The 16,268-nt window shown below is 42.9% G+C and overlaps 1 protein-coding gene across 2 annotated transcripts in view; it reads left to right on the forward strand.

Moving 5' to 3' along the window:
* FBLN5 (fibulin 5) overlaps positions 1-16,268 on the forward strand; it is a 61,151-nt gene that overhangs the window by 17,510 nt on the left and 27,373 nt on the right. For both annotated transcript variants that reach the window (XM_081173866.1, XM_081173867.1), the window contains one exon: positions 1,725-1,973. In XM_081173866.1, coding sequence (XP_081029992.1) covers positions 1,725-1,973 — 249 coding nt within the window. The remainder of the gene's footprint in view (positions 1-1,724; positions 1,974-16,268) is intronic.

Raw genomic sequence — 16,268 nt, forward strand, 5'->3', positions numbered from 1 at the left:
CCAGATGCCCGGCTGGGGACTGGGAAGGATAAACGCCCAATGCCTGAGCCAAGGTCTCCCTACATCTGAAACTTAATAAAGTTGCAGCCAATTTGAATCCCATAGCACGTTGTCTTGAGTCATTATTACTCTCGGGAGTTGCCTGGAGTTGGGGGGACTCCGCCTGTCCATGCAAAAGGTTCTTCCCACTCATGGTTGGTCTTGAACCTTTGAACACAGGAGGACTGTGCAGAGCCTCATGTATTGGCAGCGAAGTGAAGGTTCCTTCTACCTTTTTGTGGAGCCTAATGGAGTTCTAGAGGAATGCCTGAGGACTGGCCGTGGTGGGGCTGTTGCAAGCTCTGCCTCTGCAGCTGATGAGATGGGAGGCACTATGGTATAATATTGCCTGTGGTGTGTATATGAAGGTGCTGGGTGCGTGTGATGTCACTCTCACAAAACCATTGGCTCCCTCTGCGTGGTGTGGGTGGCATGTGGGTGTTGTCACCAACATAGTCCTGGAGGTTTCTAGGGTTACTCTTGGGCTGAGCACACAGTGGATGTGGCTGATGTTCTGCTAGTGTGTAGCAGCATCATATTTCTCTCCTGTATTAAAAATGCCTTTCTCTTCCCCCCCCCCCAAAGTTAGCAGTGGCTTAATTTAAAAATAATAATACTGTTATTGAGTTTTCCTGCACTTCTGTATCAAAAAAGGCACTTATATTGAAATGTTTATAAATGACCACTCCCCACATTAAATGGGGTTGCCCTTTGAGTGGTCGTGCGCATCCCCCTGGACCCCATGCAGCACCATTAGCACAGGCTTGGCTTCGCCTTCCCCAGGTGGGATACCTGGAGGTCTCCACCTACCTCAGCCCATTGCCCAATCCCGCCTGGGGAGGCGTTGCCAAGGTGATCAGGCCAGGTAGGGGGATGGACCACCCTGCCCACACAATAGGGGGAGGATCTTACCTGGGAATCGTCAGTTGGCTCCAGAGCTTCTCCCACCCTCAGTTAAGACTTCTTTGGCAGGTTAACCTTTTCTCCACAGGTACACGGGCGCTGCTACATCAAGGTCACTGCTGAAGGGCCGGAAAGGAAATCTCCTGCATTGGCAGGTTTGCCTTTCCCATAGCAAAACATCACAACTTTGGCGGTATCAGGCCTTGGGCAGGATCTTTTAGTCTATCTTCCCTAAATGGGGGTGGGCGTGTAGCAGTGACCCACGCCCCCCTTCTCTCTACGGCGGCGATACCAGGGTTCCCCGCTAAAGGGGTTGTTTTGAGGGACGCTTTGGCCTTAATGCCTAGAGGTTGTCATTGCACTCCCCTGTGACGGCGGCATAACAGGGGCGGGCTCTCTCTGCTTGAACATATGTTCTCCAGAGCCAACCCATCCCCTCCACACACTGGATAACCCTGATGTTCCCCAGATCCCCGGCGGGGGACTGGGAGGGATAAACGTCCAATGCCTGAGCCAAGGTCTACCCACATCTGAAACATAATAAAGTCGTGGCCAATTTTAATCCCATAGCACGTTGTCTTGAGTCATTATTCCACACGGGGGCCGCCCAGGGTTTGGGGGGCTCCGCCTGTCCACGCAATGCATATAAATGATGAATGATGAATTGATTAAATGTACAAACATTAATTGTTGACTGATCTAAATAGCAAATGATTGATTTGCTAAATAAACCTTTAACTGGCAGAGAGCTACATTGTTTTTTCCCTTCTGCATTCTTTCAGATGTTGATGAATGTCGGACTATTGTTGAGGCCTGTAGAGGAGATATGGTGTGCGTTAACCAGAATGGTGGCTATCTATGCATACCACGAACAAATCCCGTTTATCGATCGCCATATCTGAATCCTTACCCTAACGCATATCCTCCACCACCTCCAGCCCCAGCTCCTGCTCCCAATTATCCAACTGCTGCACGAACTCCAGTCATTTGCCGGTTTGGTTACCAAATGAGCGAAGGCAACCAGTGTGTGGGTAAGTAGCAAAATGTCTTATAGATCCCTGCATAATATTTATTTATTTATATTTATTTTAATGAATGGCTGTGTTATTATTATGATCTGAAATATTTGTCCTGCTATTTTTATTATTGCACCAGTTTTATCCCAGTTTATTCACATTTTATCTATCTATCTATCTATCTATCTATCTATCTATCTATCTATCAGGGCAAAAAAGGGATTAAACCCTGACAAATTGAAGATATGTTAATAAAAAAATATAGAGATCAAAAAATTAACTGTTAAAAACTGACATAAATACACCGCTTATAGAAAAATACTTTTATGAAATCTAATGGCAATTATTAAAAAAAATATACATCTACTTCAAAAGCAAAAAAAAAAAAAATCCAAATGGAATAAGGAGAGAGCTTTTAATTAATTATCATTTATCTGTCTCTGTGTTTATATACCTACCAAATGTATTTATGCTAGTTCATCTTTTTATCTTTTTATCTCAGATTTTCTATCATGTCTATTTATTTATTTATCAATCGTCATTATTATTTATTAGATTTCTTACCCACCCTTTACCATAAAAGGTAAATCAATTATAAGGATTTACAATCGAGAGACTAGGGTAGCTCCTAAAAGCGTGAGCTAAGAATATACTGATGTAAAAGTCCATGTATTAAGTCAGAAGCTAGTCTGTTTTGTTTTTTAAGAGGCCCAAATCCTCAGATATTCAGAGTGGCAGATAATGAGAAGACCATCCTTCTTCAGTGTATAACCTAATGGAGGCTTCCTTTATTTTGCCAGCGCTCATGCCTTTTACGGTCAAATTGATCATGGTGAAGCTATTTTTTATATTAAAAAACCCTACCCCAAATATTAGGTTTGTAGGTTTGTAGTGCTTGTTCTTCTTCTTTGGCGATCACTCATAGCCGAGTAGAGCCTGAAAAGTCTAGGTGATGAATATACAACATTTCTGTTATGATCCATGTTACGCACCACCTCTTGTTATAGCTAAGCAGCTGTGTGCTTGGCAGTAGCAGCTGTTCCCAGGGACTAGAACAACAACAAATACAGCTCTGATCATCTTTACATCCACTTGCAATGCCAGCACAGGTCATGATAATATACCAGTATGGTGGTCTTTTCCCAACAGGATGCTTCCTTATTTTGTCCAAGCATCAACCCATAAGGTTTAAGTTAAAAGTAATTCCTGGTGAAGTTCAGTCTGTTTGGATAAGGACGTCACACTGGGGTCATCCCATTAGTATACGTGGAATCAAAAGTTGTAAAACTAATAGGATTCCAGGGGAACAGAGTGAGAGCAAAAGCCTGGCTGCGCAGTTTTTTTGGAAACTCTGTTTTTGTCTCATGCCAGCTACTTTCAGTAATTCAGTCCATCATCATCCTCTATGTACAATGGTCCAAACATATTTGTCTGCTGCCTTTGCCAACCTGATGCCCTGCAGATGTTTTGGTTTACAGTTCCCATCAGCTCTGCTGGTTGGGGCTGATGACAGTTGCTCTTCAAAACATCTGGAGTGGGGCAGCAGGTTGGTGAAGACGAATCTAGATTGTCAGATGAAACACACAACAGGCATTATACCTTGTCCGTTCTATTTATGTTCCATCATTTCATATTAATTGATGGTGAGATTCCCCCCCCCCCGCCCCCTTCAGCTCATATGAGGTATCTAATTTAGTACCATATCTTTGGAGGGCTTTCAAAAACTCATTTTTATTAAAACATTTTATGGGCTAGTGTCTAGTACATTGCATGTCAACATTGACATACTATGTGGTACATTATATTCACTCCTTCATACAATGAATATCCACAAAAGCATTTAGAGCATTCAGTGTAGGAATGTGGCTAAGCGGGAAGACTGTCCATTTATTTAAGAGGTTGAGAAAGTGAGCAAGGATTCAGTAGCCCACTTCCTGCCCTGCTATTCCATATGGTTCATTCACTCACCATTCTCTCCAGCTTACATCCCACTGAATGTGGCAAATGAAGGTGGTCAAGAGAACCAATGGAGCAGAAGGGCAAGAATTCACTACCCCCAACACATAATCCCTCGTTGGCTCTGAGCTCTTAAAGTGACAAGCAAAGTCTCCAGGATAGGACCTGGGAACCCTACTTTCTTTCTGCATTGTAAAGGTTCTTCATTTACTAGGGTTTGACAAGGGACGCGGGTGGTGCTGTGGGTTAAACCACAGAGCCTAGGACTTGCCAATCAGAAGGTCAGCAGTTCGAATCCCCATGATAGGGTGAGCTCCCATTGCTTGTTCCCTGCTCCTGCCAACCTAGTAGTTCGAAAGCACGTCAAAGTGCAAGTAGATAAATAGGTACCGCTCCGGCGAGAAGGTAAATGGCGTTTCCGTGCGCTGCTCTGGTTCGCCAGAAGCGGCTTAGTCATGCTGGCCACATGACCCGAAAGCTGTACGCCGACTCCCTTGGCCAATAAAGCGAGATGAGCACCGCAACCCCAGAGTCAGTCACGACTGGACCTAATGGTCAGGGGACCCTTTACCTTTACCTTTAAAACTGAAACGAAGATCAATTGCTTAACACTCTCTTAACACTCACTTAACACTCATGGTCAGGGGTCCCTTTACCTTTACCTAAGCGTTGACAAAACCAGTCAATTTGGCTTTCTCTCGGTTTCTCTTTTTTATTTTACGTTCAATTTGTAACATTTCTACATTGGTTTGCAAATTTTAAATTCAGTTTGTAACATTTCTACATTGGTTTGAAAAATTTAAGTTTGTCAGCGTGTTGTTTTGTTTTTGTTTTTTGTACACAGTGATTGGAGAAACTGCATTACAAAATTTGTGGAAGTGTGAATTCTGAAGGATAGGTGCATTTTGGTCCACATATTCTATTGGCAACTGTGAATTAGAAAAGTCCACATTAAATTGTATACTGTACCAAATTTCTCCTCTATCCCTCCTCTGCACTCACAGACATATGAAACTGCCTTATCCTGAGTCTCAGCATCAGTCCGTCTGCCCCAGTACTGTTCACTATTCACAGCAAGGACTCCCCGAGATCCAGGCAGTGGTTATTCCCAACTCTGCATCTTGAAATCCATTTATTCTGGGGTCATCTGAAATGGCCATGGCTGCAGGCTTGTAGGGTAGGCATTTCTTCACATTTAGTTCTCAAGCTAAATTGCTTATTTGAGACTGAGAAGGGGTTTTCACTTATCAGATTGGCTAGTGACCAAGGGCGTGTGTCTCTTCCACTGTAGATTATGATTTGCCCAATTTGCTGAAGCCATCAAGATTGTTCTAAGTATTCCTACATTTGGCAGACATTTCTGGCATGCCTTAGGGTTGTGGACTGGAAAGCTTTCTTTCTTGTCCTGTGATTATAGGATTCTAGTGCGATTGCTACACACTGAACTTCTGGTTTCTTAGTGCGAAAGAACTGAAGGGGGTCTTCAACAATTTAGCTGTGATTCCTGCATTGCGGTTCCAGTACTGGCTTAGAGAGACCACTATATGCATTTAAGAATTAAATTATTGCCTTGCTAGAGGAGGCAAATGGTGTATCTAATCTAGCAGCAGCAGCAATTTTGAAGTTGTTGGCATCTGTCTATCTCGGGAGACAATGAAGGAGTGAAGTCAAACCATTGGAGAGTTACAGCACCCGTTGTGGCTGTAGAGACCAATATGGAAGAGACATGTTTTACTGCAGCTAGGGCAGATGAAGGCGTCCAGTTGTGCTGATGCAGGTGCACCATGCCGTTTCTTCTCTTTGAGCTCATTCCAGAGGTTATTCCTCTTCCGGTCACTGCTGTGGATACACAACCTCTCTGTCTGTCTCCAGGCACTATGGTCATCTGCATGGGATTCCCACACAGCGGGGTTGATGTTGCCAGCCATCATGTCTCGTTTGCAGACATCTTAGAGTTGGTCTGCCAATGGGCCTGGTGCCTGAATCCAGCTCTCCATAGAGCACATCCTTGGGGATCCTGCCATCTTCCATTCTGTGGAAATGACCCAACTCCTAGATGGGCTACCTTCTCAGGTTCCTGAGCCCCATCTGCCCTTCATTTCCTTCAACAACACATGCAGAAACTGCCTTCTTGATCATGGGACCCACTATTGGTCTTGTTCGCTCAATCTGCCAGAACTTGTCTTCACATGCAGGAGGTAGACAAGACTCACCAAGGGTTTATGACCTATCGGCTACCCTCACCTGGTTTAGCCGACCAGTCAAAGCTGTTGCCCTGGGTGTGGCTACTGTTACATACTGGCAGCTTCTAGGAGCAACAAATGAGAGCTGAGTGCATGGTAGGGACCAGTGGTGGCTGAACAACCCCAGAAGGAGCATGATGCTTCCCCCAGCAGAGATAGTGCCTCTCCCCATACACCCCGTATGCCCCATACTTTGGAGTAACTCACATGGTTTATACAAGTGCTGAATTGACATGAATCATGTTACCAAGAGGAGCTCTGCCATTTGCATGTTTGACATATTTGAAACATGAGTGAAGGATTTAAAAAAATGCTTAAACAACATGGATTAGGGCATTGCAGCCCAAGCAAGCAAGCTAGACATATCTACGTGTACGGGGGAATACCACCATAGACACAACTGCTATGAAGTTGCTTGGATCCAGGTGGGAGTAAATTGCATTCCTGAAGCAAAGCATAAAGCACTAAATCTAGGCCAACGTTTTTGATCTGGCTGTGACCCCTTTTAACTTATTCCATTTCTGACTGTTTTTCTTGTAAGCTCTTAGAATGCTCAGCCATAATAATGACCCTTTTGTTCAGTATCCCTCCTTGGCACACCGTGACTGAAGCAAAGCCTCACGTTCTTTCATTACACATTCATAAGCTAAGCTGAAAGTCGCTTCCAATTTCCCTTCACCCCACCCCTGCCATTTCCTGCTTCACAATGATTTTCGTAATCCTCGTTCAGAATTGTTAGAAAGAAACGCAATGCGTAGACTTTTGAAAAAAAGAAGAAGCAGCTTTCCTGCTAAAATGTTTAATGCAGAGTGGCTGCATGAAAAAGCAAAGATATGAAAACATGGAAATGGGTAAGGAAAGGGGGGAAATCATTTGTAACAGAAGGGGAAACCTAGGAAAAGTGATAAAAGGAAAACAAAGAGAAAATCCCATGCTCTCCTCTTCCTCAGCTGGTAGGAAGTTCAGACAGTAGCTTTCTATGGGATTTGCTTCCTTGTCTGAGAGATCTGCATTGGCTCCCAGTCTGTTTCCAAGCGCGATTTAAAGTGTTGGTGCTGACCTTTAAAGCCCTAAATGGCCTCGGCCCAGTATACCTGAAGGAGCGTCTCCACCCCCATCGTTCAGCCCAGACACTGAGGTCCAGTTCCAAGGGCCTTCTGGCGGTTCCCTCATTGTGAGAAGTGAGGCTACAGGGAACCAGGCAGAGGGCCTTCTCAGTAGTGGCGCCCGCCCTGTGGAACGCCCTCCCATCAGATGTCAAAGAGATAAACAACTACCTGACATTCAGAAGACATCTTAAGGCAGCCCTGCTCAGGGAAGTTTTTAATATTTAATGCTGTACTTTTTTTAGCACTTGATTGGGAGCTGCCCAGAGTGGCTGGGGAAACTCAGCCAGATGGGTGAGGTATAAATAATAAATTATTATTATTATTATTATTATTATTATTATTATTAATTATTATTATTATTATTATTATTATAGCTGCATATTCCTGCATTGTAAAGGGTTGAACTAGATGGTCCTCAGGGTCTCTTCTGACTCTACAATTCTGTGATTCTATGACTTGGTTATCTATTGCTGAGTACATTAAAAAAACAAACTCTTTTCTTCACTGTCCTTCCCCGCAAAGCAGGTTGGATATGACATATAGCTAGTAGCCCCCAGCCATCAGTGGTCATTGGATATTAATGAGCAGATGATGCTGTGGTTGTTTCATCTCCCAGCAATGGGGGATTCTAAGGTATGCATTGCTGGGGAAGGGCTGTAGCTTAGTGGTAAAACATCTGCTTTTGCATGAAGGAGATCCCTGGTTTATTCTCTAGCATCTTCAGATATTGCTGGGAATATCCTGTTTGAAACCCTGGAGAAACACTTCTGGTCAGTGTAAACAGTGCTGAGCTAAATGGATCAATAGCCTAATTTGGTATAAGGCAACTTATTAAGTTCCTATACTTGCCACATTTCGGGAAGAAGAGATCTGTGCCTTTCAGAATTCCATGTGAGACACAAATGGAACTGGTCTGGTATCTCCTGGCATGAAACAGCACTGATGAAAAATGTTTCACCTGGTGAACATCTGTCTGCCATACAACTATTTCCCCATATGTAAAAAGGTAGCAGCTATAACCCTTCTATTGTTATTTCCTTTGGGAAGGTCTGAGTGCAGGGAAATGGAAAATAAGAATTGGAGCAGCAGTACAATTTTAAATTTAGGGAGATGGGAAAGTTGTAGAAACAGGAGACTGAAACTCATCCTTATCAGCATTCTGCATCTCATATTAAGTGCATTCTCCTTATGTCTTTTCCCAGGCAAAAAACTTTTATTTTTCAATTCCATTTTTGGCATTATGAAGCTCTCCAGTAAATTAGCAGGCCAAAACTTTTAATCTTCATTTTTTTTTTAATATTGCTATTTATTTCAGAGTACAAATAAAATAAAATTGGGATGTTTCAATGGCTAGGGGGAAAACATAATAAGTAGATGGAAAGGTTTTACTTTATATTGGAATAACGATATAGGCAGAAAAGTGGTGCTAGAGATAATATAAATAAATATATAGCTATCCCCCCAAGGTCATATTAAAACAATATTCTTTCCTTCCCTCTCCCTCTTTGGCTCCTGTTCCTTGGAATAGGTTTGTAAATCTGTTTTGGCTGGTGTCTCTTGGAATAAGTTATGATGAAATTATTTTTGTTGTTTGCTTGTTTATCTGTGCTCAGCCTATGTTTCTTAGAATAGGTTTGCAATATTTTGTTTCCAAAAAATGTGGGAATAAAACAAATAATTGAATTGTTAATATGATTGTGAATTCATATTTTAGCTATTCTTTGTTCTGTCAAGGTCTTTTTTGCTCTTAAAAAGTTTTTGGTTTTTTTAAAAGAAGAGATTGGTAGAAATCCCTTGACTTTTAGGGGCATACATAAAGCAGCAGCACAGGTGTGTGTGTGTATATATACGTGGCTTCATATCGTCTCTCTTCAGCCAGTGTATGTAACCTCCTAAAAATAAAAAATGAAAACCCCAAAAAGAGGTGATCTGTTTCAGTATGGGATATCTTGATACATCTCTCATAACTTTTGAAAATAAATTTATTCTCCTTACCACATAAATTGTGGGTAACAGTTTTACCTAGGAACCAGATAAAATACTTTGAAGTCCAATTTTGGTTTGTGTGGACAGCTGTTTGGTCATGAAAACAATGAAGGAGTGAGCAGCTTTCATGCTTTCATGTTTCCATGCGCTTGTCTTGATACAATTGGCTCTCAGCCTCCTCCTGCCAGGCAAAATCCACACTACAATTGGAAGACAGGCAGGGCCTGACTACGTGAACAAAGGGACTTCTAAATTCCATGAGGCAAAACTGTGTCCCATATCCTCTCAAGCAGTGGGTCTAGTAAGAAAATAGCTATCAAGAGTATTGAACAGAGAGGCCATGGATTGTATGGACCAGGGCCAGTTTGGAAGATTTTGCTCACACTGTTTCGGTTTGCAGAGTTGAATTATTTATTGCATTTTTATCCAGACCTTCCTTCAGGGAGGTCAGGGAGTGTACAGAGTGTCTCTCTCACTCATATTAACTTCTTAAGAACCCTGAGAGTTATATTAGACAGAGACGTGGCTAAGTGGAAATTTGATTTCAGATATCTGAATCTGTCCGGTACTGTACAGTACAGTACATATCATTGATCTGGTTTGCTGGATGTAGTTACAACACTTGGGCTCGTGTGTGTGTGTGTGCGCGCACACACAGCATGTTTTGCTAAACCATAGTTAAGACAAATTACAGTTTGTCTGGGTGCAGATATAATGAGTAAACATGGTTAGTTAGAATTGAAAGCCAAAGCTTTCAGTCTTCTGCTTGCATTTGTGCCAGAAGGGAGGGTGGAGCCCACAAAACCAAGAGAAATTCATATAACACTAAAACATAGTTCATCACTGTGTCTGACCAGCTTTCTTTATTAGTTGCTTATTCTCCACACTGTTCACTCTCCTTGCTTTCCTTCTGTTGAAGCTTTTCTTTTTCTCCTAATTTCAGGATTGCCAAGTCCATTAAATTCAGCATGTGTCTGTTAGTTCAGTCTGTTCTGATAGTAATTTAACATAGCATGGGAACCATTTTACATGCTGGGTAAAAGAATGCAAGGAATGAACAAATGATCTTGGCCCATTAGCAAGTTTTCTTTACAAGTCACTAAATGATTGGGGGGGGGGATCTGTGGGGTCTCTCTATTCCACAGAGGGCATCTGCACATGTACTTATTGCCTTGGGAAACATGGGTAGTTGCACATTAGGGTAATGGCCATTTTCTCACAGATTTTTGCACTTTTCACTGGTAGAAAAAGTGGTGCCCAGAGTGGCTGGGGCAACCCAGTCAGATGGGCGGGGTACAAATAATAAGGTTGTTGTTATTATTACATGTAGCAGTGTATTTGCACAATCCTAAATAATCATTAGCTTACAGAGCATATGGATGGACATTCAAGAAAATACTGAAATGCTTTATTATGCACACAGGTTTGAAGAACACGAGTGCACGATTCTGTCTCCCTCCCAGCCATGATGTAAAGTGGAGAGGGGTGGAGTGGGGGCCCTCCACAAGTTGCTGCTCCCATCATCGCTCACCAAACGCGATATTGGCTGGGGCTGATGGGAGTTAGAGTCTAGAGCAGGGGTCAGCAACCCGCGGCTCCGGAGCCGCATGTGGCTCTTTTACACCTTTGCCGCGGCTCCGGGGCGGATACTAGCGAGGGGAGGAGGCGCATTGTGTGCCCCGACACTCCCCACTGTTTTAAATGTCGCAATGGTTTTGCGGCTCCCAGTTTTTTTCCCTTCGGTCCAAGTGGCTCTTTTTGTCTTAAAGGTTGCAGACCCCTGGTCTAGAGAGTCACAACTTCCCCACCTGAGTTTGTCTTGTTGGGATAAATCTGAGTTTTCTCTCTTTCTTCAATTTAATTATAGCCATGTTCTCTGGTGATCAGAACAATTGAAGCAACCCACTCTTGTGGTCACATGAACAAGCTGTGCTGGAATTTTCTTTATTTACTTATTTATTTATTTGCCCCGTTCTTCAGCTGAAATGACTCCCAGAGCAGCTTGCAATGATCACTAATAAGGCGGTTCCTGCCCTCAGGCTTGCAATCTAAAGATATTTAAAGAGAAGCCCGTGCTTCAGTTTCTTCACCAGTTAAGCCCTTATATGAGGCCTGGTTCTCCTCCTTAGCATCTCATGCTAAGCGCTTTTTCTTCCCAGGCCAAAATCCTTTACAGTGGTACCTCAGGTTACAGACGCTTCAGGTTACAGACTCCGCTAACCCAGAAATAGTACCTCGGGTTAAGAACTTTGCTTCAGGGTGAGAACAGAAATCGTGCAGCAGCAGCGGGAGGCCCCATTAGCTAAAGTGGTACCTCAGGTTAAGAACAGTTTTAGGTTAAGAACAGACCTCCAGAACGAATTAAGTTCTTAACCTGAGGTACCATTGTATTTTGTTCATGCGGAGGAAACTGTTATGGTGTTGCAGTTGTTCAGTATGGCAAGTATAAAATATAGCATGTTCATGTCTGGTAGTGTCACAGCATCTCATCGTACTGTATTATGTAGGGGATCCGTGTGGCAAGCCACTCTACCATTAGAACTGCAGCCCGGAGCAGCCATCAATGTGGAACATGTTTCAACTGGGTTCCATAGTGCTGTTTAAATGTCAAAGCAGCCCTCAGATTTCTGGAAAACTGTGTTGCCTGCAGGTCCTGTGTAGCGTCTAGAGATGGCAGCGTTCACACTGACACATAAAATTGATTGCTATTCTTGGCTCCTGCCTTATATTTCTTGGTTCAGCTTTGTTTGTTTCTCTTCGGTTTGGTTCCAAACCTAAAACTGGCTGCAGTTCTATGCCATAATCAAGATGTTTGGCCAAAATATATAGAAAATATGAATTGGCTCTTCAACATTTGCACATTGGCCAGATAATTTGAGTGCACTGCCAGACTCCATAGGCAGAGACAAGTTTGAGGTTGATGCTGTTCTCTGTGTCTTGTCGCTAGAACAGATAAATTATTAGTTCTGCATTTCAGAAGCATAAATGCTGCCTATTAGAGAGTCGGGATTGCTTTCAATTTCTTGCCACGCTCAGCAGCAAACCCAGGTTGTCACTATGTAATGTGTGAAATACTGGTTTATTCAGTGAATTTTACAGAACCTTGTGAGAAGACAAACTGGAGCTACATAAGAATAGTGATTCTTAATAGGTCCATCAGCACTTCATATAGGAGTCAACAATCAAAATGCCTCTTGTCTCCTAATTCATACTTTCCTGGAGTATCCTCACAGTCTAAGTATTAGATGCTTTATGTCATTTCCATTAGAGATGACTTTTGATGGCTTGGCTAAGCAAGAAAACTGGATTTTATGGTTTGCATTGAATTTCAACTATATATATATATATATATATATATATATATATATATATATATATATATTTGCTTTCGTAGATTTTCACGGGTACAGGAATGCAGGTTTTGGTGTCTTCGGGTGTCTTCCCGTGTAAGAGTTGGGGTGTCTAGGCGACGTTTCGACGAGGTCTCACTCGTCATCTTCAGGCTGGTGCTTTCGGCTTCTTGTTACTGGAACAGAGCAGGATCTCACTGTTTGAGTTCCTATAAATACTGTTGAGGGGGTGTGGTGTATAGCCTCCAACGTTGTGGGCAGAGAGGAAGTTCCCAGGTTAGTGTGCCTTTTCTTCTTTTGTTCATTAATTACTTGAGGGATATCTTGAGTGATTTCTTGAGTGATAATCTGAGTACCACTTAGGAGGGTCATTAGGTGTGGATTAGTTGCTAAAGCTTTCGTGTCTTGACCTCTTGAGCTTGTGAAAAGTTTTTCTGAGAAGATGGCTGTACTGCACTTAGTTGTGCTTTGGCTTGGCTTCGTGTATAGGGGCGAGCTGTGGTTTTGTGCCCTGTGCCAGCCAGATCTGTGTAGGGATTGCAGGGGGGTGCAGCATCCGGAGGTGCCACTATGGTTTGGCTACTGGATGGTGTCTGTAATTTATCTGTGGAGAGGGTCTGGGTTTGGGTCTGGTGTGGTTGATTGGAGATGGCGTTCTGTGTGCTTCTGGTTCTGGTGTCGGTTTTTGTGGGGAGGGCTATTTTCCAGATGTCTGGCAGGCGGGACGTATCGTCACGCTTGTTCATGTTGTGAGGGTGTTTCTCTATCTCGATGGCTTCCATGATTATTCTCTTGTGGTGGTGTTCCATGTTAAAGAGCAATTTGGAATCTGAAAAATTAATTTCGTGTCCTGTTTCTTTCATGTGTTGGTAAAGAGAGGAAAATCCTCCATAAACACAATATCAAAACAGCCTTTTGCACCAACCAAAAAATAGGCAATATCCTCAGAAACCCCAAAGATAAAATCCAGTTAGAAAACCAAGGGGTCTATGAAATACCCTGCAAAGTCTGCCCAGCCACGTACATTGGACAAACAAACAGACGAATAAATGCACGTATCGCAGAACACAAGAATGCCGTCAAAAAAGAAGAAAAAACTTCCTCTCTTTACCAACACATGAAAGAAACAGGACACGAAATTAATTTTTCAGATTCCAAATTGCTCTTTAACATGGAACACCACCACAAGAGAATAATCATGGAAGCCATCGAGATAGAGAAACACCCTCACAACATGAACAAGCGTGACGATACGTCCCGCCTGCCAGACATCTGGAAAATAGCCCTCCCCACAAAAACCGACACCAGAACCAGAAGCACACAGAACGCCATCTCCAATCAACCACACCAGACCCAAACCCAGACCCTCTCCACAGATAAATTACAGACACCATCCAGTAGCCAAACCATAGTGGCACCTCCGGATGCTGCACCCCCCTGCAATCCCTACACAGATCTGGCTGGCACAGGGCACAAAACCACAGCTTGCCCCTATACACGAAGCCAAGCCAAAGCACAACTAAGTGCAGTACAGCCATCTTCTCAGAAAAACTTTTCACAAGCTCAAGAGGTCAAGACACGAAAGCTTTAGCAACTAATCCACACCTAATGACCCTCCTAAGTGGTACTCAGATTATCACTCAAGAAATCACTCAAGATATCCCTCAAGTAATTAATGAACAAAAGAAGAAAAGGCACACTAACCTGGGAACTTCCTCTCTGCCCACAACGTTGGAGGCTATACACCACACCCCCTCAACAGTATTTATAGGAACTCAAACACTGAGATCCTGCTCTGTTCCAGTAACAAGAAGCCGAAAGCACCAGCCTGAAGATGACGAGTGAGACCTCGTCGAAACGTCGCCTAGACACCCCAACTCTTACACGGGAAGACACCCGAAGACACCAAAACCTGCATATATATATATATATATATATATATATATCACTCATGTTTTGCTTGTGCATACAGATATATGGAATGATTGTCAAATTTTCCCTGTCCTAGGATCCCCCCCCCCGTATATTGGTAACATATTTTGGCCAGGCTGGTCCTCAAACTAGATTAGGATTGACTTGTCCATTTTCCTTTGCTGCCACTCTTCCCCGTCTTGGAAAGAAGTCAAGTAACATTTCTAGAAACACTAGTTCATTGGCCAGGCATCAGATGCTCTGCTCCAGATGCCTTCTGGTTATTTCTTTCATTTGATTCCTTACTTCTAGCCATAGGTCCGAGAGGTTTTTTTTTCTTTTGCCCCACTGCTTCCCCCAGGAAAACCCTCTGTTTAATGCTTAATCAGGACAAACATCAATCTGCAGAAAACTCAATTGATATTTGCTCAGATTCAGCAGTAAATTGTGGGAGTTCCCAGGGAAAGTGTTGGGACAAAAGAAGAAGCTGTCTGACCCATGCCTGGAAATCATGGACCAAACAGGAGTGACCCAAGTGCAGTCGCTGAACCAAATCAAGTCTACTGTGACAATTTGGCCTTTAACTATCTGTGTTTTTTTAGATGTGGATGGGTTGTTTTAATGTATGCCCCACCCCCATGGTTTTATGTGGGTTTTTGTTGTTGTTTGGTTGTAAATTGCTCTAGGTTGCCTTGGCAAGACAAAGCAACTAACAATTTTAATTAATAATTGCAATAATAATATTGTTAGACATTTGTAGGTAAAATTGCTGAGCTCTTTGTGACTTGGATACTGTGCAATTAGTACAGAGACTAAACTAGAAGTGTCATCAGTTGTTTTTTGTGGATCTGCTTTTGCTTTTGATCTTTGTCCTTGCTGGTTAGTGACTACTATTGGACCAACTATTGTCCTGTGTCTCATTTACCATCCTTTGACAGCGTGATAAGAATGGCTGGACATGTTCAGGCATTCCAAGATGATACAAAAATTATTTTATCAATTCCAGCCCACCTTTCAGCTGGACCACAAGTTTGAAGGAAGCAAGTACACAGTCGGTTTAGGATGTGCTCATCAGTGTTTAGTATGAGCACCACTGATTGTGTAACTGCACTGATATGTGCATAAAATCCAGTTTTACACATGCTGTTGGCTGGATTAGAAAAGTGTTTTTGCGAAGCATGCCTTGTAGTAAACACAGTTTGTTGGAGTGTGTTAAGAATATGCAGTAGGTTGAAAATGCAATGTGTTCAGGCATCGTCCAGTAAGTAGCAAAGTGACTCCTGCACAGATGGACCTACCCATGCAAGCCCCAGCTGCAAGGCTCAATGGGCCATTATATTTTAGAACTGAAGTGAACAGCTGTAAAAAGAAGCAACCTGTCTCCCCACCTCCAGCTAACGCTTCATGCACATCACTGATGAGGAATGTGGTAGTGCAAGCTAGAAGGGTAAGAACAGTCCTCTGACATGACAAAGAACACCAAACACACATTAAAAAATCCAACACTTAACTCTCACTAATGTGACTTGTATTTGTATCCTGAAAATGCTTTTAAAGGGCTTGGTGAGTTATCTGCATGTGGTGGTGGGTAGAAGAACTACTTCTCTGTTGATTGATTTGTTTTGGACACCTCTGCTGCTTCTGCTACAGTATAATAGATCACGACTTTTTTCTGGGTCATCTTCAGGAAATGGTAGGAACAATGGGACTAGCATTGACGGGCTGCACTTTGTCCTTTCCAGGCATTCTTGGAGA

This window comes from Podarcis bocagei, assembly GCF_964188305.1.
Source record: "Podarcis bocagei genome assembly, chromosome: 1".
NCBI classification, from domain to species: domain Eukaryota; kingdom Metazoa; phylum Chordata; class Lepidosauria; order Squamata; family Lacertidae; genus Podarcis; species Podarcis bocagei.